Source organism: Rhagoletis zephyria, unplaced genomic scaffold (genome assembly GCF_001687245.7).
Source record: "Rhagoletis zephyria isolate East Lansing unplaced genomic scaffold, Rhagoletis_zephyria_1.1 Rzeph_scaffold_03627, whole genome shotgun sequence".
Taxonomy (NCBI): domain Eukaryota; kingdom Metazoa; phylum Arthropoda; class Insecta; order Diptera; family Tephritidae; genus Rhagoletis; species Rhagoletis zephyria.
The window spans coordinates 9,569-13,780 of NW_016160710.1; the positions used below are offsets into that span (position 1 = coordinate 9,569).

The 4,212-nt window shown below is 36.5% G+C and overlaps 1 protein-coding gene across 2 annotated transcripts in view; it reads right to left on the reverse strand.

Annotated features, from left to right (window-relative positions):
* Nucleotides 1–2,327: 2,327 nt before the first annotated feature.
* The window catches only part of Fuca (alpha-L-fucosidase), a 48,377-nt gene continuing 46,492 nt past the window's right edge, over nucleotides 2,328–4,212 (reverse strand). For both annotated transcript variants that reach the window (XM_017624458.1, XM_017624457.1), the window contains 3 exons: nucleotides 3,047–3,273; nucleotides 2,580–2,992; nucleotides 2,328–2,500 (listed from right to left, as the gene is read on the reverse strand). In XM_017624458.1, coding sequence (XP_017479947.1) covers nucleotides 2,393–2,500; nucleotides 2,580–2,992; nucleotides 3,047–3,273 — 748 coding nt within the window. In that variant the 3' untranslated portion in view covers nucleotides 2,328–2,392. The remainder of the gene's footprint in view (nucleotides 2,501–2,579; nucleotides 2,993–3,046; nucleotides 3,274–4,212) is intronic.

Genomic DNA, 4,212 nt, shown 5'->3' on the forward strand with positions numbered 1-4,212 from the left:
CCCTCGGTAGTTGGCGCGAATAGCGGGGTCGCCTTTCTTGTGAATTGTGTAAAATTTCAGTCATCGGGCATGCGTTCATCTGACCATATTCTGCATAAGAGTTGATGCATGGAAGTTATCAGCTCATCGTACTTGAATAGCTCGGCTGGCAGGCCCTCAGCTCCAGCAGCTTTGTTGTTTTTCAGCCGCGTAATCGCTATTCGTACCTCGTCATAGTCAGGCAGTGGGGACATCGACTCCATCGTCATCGAGTGGGGGCTCGGGTTCGTCTTCTCCACCACTTTCAGTGCAGTTGCGACGGAGAATTGTTCCCTCCATAATTTGAGTACGTTCCGGACAACAGTCCCTAGGTCGTCATTGTTGTTCTTACAAGAGTTCGCTCTGGTCTTGAAACCTTCCGTAGGTCGCCTAACTCTCTGATAAAATTTTCGGGCGTTTTCCCCGTCGGCCAGCATTTCAAGCTCTTTGCGCTTATGTATTTCGGCCTCTCTCTTCCTATTGCGGCAAATACCTCTCGCTTCCCTCTTCTGTTCCCTATAACGGTTCCAGGTGGCCCGCGAGTCTTTTTTCTCTGCAGCTACTCTGCGCTCTTCATCGTACCAGTTGTTCCAACGAAGTCGGTCAGCCTCAGTCCGTTATAGGACGTTTCGTTGTAGAGGCTGAATTTTCCGACAGTGGCGCCAAAGATCCCTTCCTTGCCCACCTTGGCATTGAAATCACCAAGCACGATTTTTATATCGTATCGGGGGCAGCGCTCATATGTACGCTCCAAACGCTCATAGAAGAGATCCTTGGACGCCTCGTCCTTCTCTTCCGTCGGGTAATGGGCACAGAAGAGCGAGATATAGGAGAATCTTGATTTGATGCGGATTGTGGCTAAGCGAAATAAAATCCATTGACATTATTGCTCTTTCAAACATTAAATTTGCGTAACTTAGCGGCGGCCCGCATCCGTAATCACAATGTAGTTTTTGTGCAAATTGCAGATAGAGGGTATTATTGAATATAAGCCCTCGATATTTTACATTTTTATATTTGTAAGTTATTGGAAGATTTTTGCTATGTTTTGGCAACATCTTGTCTGAAGTAAAATAGCATATAATTTGTGTTTCAAAAGTGTGTGAAAATCAATCAATGGACTTACATTATCTCGGCTCCGATATTAAATAATCAATAATTGTTTACTGACTGTTTGTTGACTGTGCCATCTAATAAATAGTGTCGTGGTTCTCCGCAGTTGCTTGTCACAAATTGTTGGCGGCCACTGAATACAGTGCAAGAAAATTCCTTTTCTATAATTGTTTCTTTATACGAAAGGTTTCTTTTCCACCTTAGACATTCCGAATTCGTTCAAAATATGCAATTTAAAAACACAATCCTTTTAGTGTTCCTCCGGGGTTTTTGGACATGGCGGCAATCCATGTCTCCTCAATTTAATAGTGTTCGCTTTATTTTTGTGGAAACGAAATATATGTTGCAAGTTATGGAGCATTTCCACATTCTTTCTTCAAATATCTCTCGTATTCCAGCTTTTTTGCGTTTGGTTTTTCGCATCGTGTTTTTATTACATTCATAATTTTTAAATTTTTAATAAAATCAATGAGTGGTGGTTCATGATCTTGTTTTGATTAACAGCACAATAACCTCTTTCATCTATGGAAACCACACTTACGAAATAGCATCATTTACTTTATTTCTATATATTTTACATAGAATCCTCCTTTGCTATACGCGCATAGTCAAAAAAAAAATTACCGGCCCTAATGTTCATACTTATGTACATACATAAATACGCTTGTACGTAATTATTTTAAATCTAATTATTTCCCTTTTTATAAGCTTTTATTATGTTTCGCTTGTGTTTAATCAAATCTTGCAATCAATTTTTACCCAATTTGCTAGTGTCCTATAAACTTGAAACTACAAACTTGGCTCAGAACCCGATTACAATGCAATATGAAAAATATATTAATCCGCTAGGTGGCGCAGGTGTCGAGATATTCGAAAACCTCGTATTTATGGTCCCATATTTTTCATATTTAGAATGAGTTCTACTTACATGGAAAGGAATAACTTCACAAAACGTTTTGTCCGATAGGTGGCGCAGGAGTGGAGATATTTGGAAAACCCTTATTTATGGTCTGATTTGGTTCATATTTAAAATGTATATTTCCTACATGAAAAAGGATAATTCCAAAAAAAAAAGGTGGCGAATGAGTCGAGATGTTTGGAAAACCCTTATTTATGATACGATTTGTTTCATATAGCGAACGTATATTACTTAAATGGAAAGGAATAATTCCACAAAGAATTTATTCGTTAGGTACGGGGTCGATTTTTCTTTTTTTATTAGCCACTTATAAAAGCTTGTCTCAAAAAATTTCTTTTTAAATTACTTGTTATTTATAATTTTAAAGATCCATGCGAACTTAAGGCCATTCTTATCAATGTGATTCTTTGGCGGGAATACAATGTGCAGTCTTTTTCCAAGTAGGGTCCACTGTAAGAATTTATAGACAAAAATTATGTTGCAAATAAGTGTTTTGAATGAATAATGTTAATAATGAAGTTATTATTACATTGATTTGTGTACTCTCCATTCCCAAAAGGTAAACATTCATATCACCTCTAGCAGTCTCAGTCATAAAATTCTCATAGCCAAATAAAAGCACATTCGACTTTGTAACCCCATTGACATCGCCAATCGGATACAAATCTATTTCATTTGTATCATAAGGATACTCCAAAACAATAGCATAAATGACTGATGTTGAATTACTTGGGTCCATTTTCTGTGTGTACCATACATTGGGTGTAGTGCTGTCGTTTTGATAAATCCATGGCTTACTACCGTAAATAGCTTCACCGTTGATGGTCAACCATTTACCCATATCACGAAGCCGTTCTTCAAATATTGGCAATATTGTGCCGTATTTGGTTGGGCCCACATTGATGAGGACATTGCCATTACAGCTTACGGTTTTAACGATTTCTGTTTTAAAATTATGTATTTTGTATATTTCGAAAGTCATTAAATTCAAATTACCAGAGATAAGTTGTTCCGAGGTCATAAAATCGCTTAGCGTAACATCAAAACGTTGACCCCAGCTGCTTTTATCCAAGGTAAATGCGTTTTCCCATTTGTGTAGCTGCAGAATTCCGGGATTATAACGATCTTGACAATTGTAAAAATCGCCATGGCGACACGCAGTGCCAAACCCCCAACGATCATTCGTAACAATGGTGTTGCGCACCGGGCTATCATTGTACAACCTACGGAAATATATAACTCGTGTATATACATTAGGGTGGTCCAAAACAAAGTAAAGTCGGAATTTTAATGCTCTCATCCCTTAGATTGTTCTCTATCGAAAAAAATATACCCCTATTTTTATACCTTTCATGAACATGGAATGGTATAATAACTTTGGTCCGATGCTTCTAAATACCAGAATAAAAAGAGATAGACCCATCAAAATGTATACTTATTAGGAAGATTATCCTCATCATAGTTTTCCATTTTCAATTTAGTCTCATATAAAAATGGTCATATCTTATCACCAATAGATTTTTAAACCAGTTTATAGGAAATTGAACGCTCTACAAAAGTGGCCCCATTACTCTTTTCATTAATGTAACCATTTAAAAGATAATCAAGGTCAAAGATTTAAGTATTTTAACGAAAATAACTTTTTGTTTTGAATTTTGTAACTTACTAAAAAATAATTATTGTCAAATGAGTTTCAATTATTTCTATAGGAAATTGAACGCTATACAAAAAAGGTCTCCTGTGGTTGATCGATAACTCTAACCACTTAGGGCCGTTTGCACCATGTCTAGTTAATTCTAACTCCCAGTTAAACATCTTTATCGACGTTATCGACACCCATCATATAACATGTGATCGATAAAGCAGTTAACGTGCTTAACTGAAGGATGTACCTCCAGTTAGCGTTAACTAGACATGGTGCAAACGGCCCTTAGAAGATATTCGCAGTAAAATCCCAATGCCTACTGATTTTAATAGTTTTTCAATAAATATTTTCAATTTATGAATTTTGACAATATTCATGAGAATTTGAGTTTATTTTGATAGAATGACAGTTTGCGAGTTATGTCTTATCTTTTGTTTGAGAATATATTTCTGTCGAATCAATTTTTTTACGATATTTTGTTTTTATAAATTTTATCACAATTTAGGATCGTAATTTA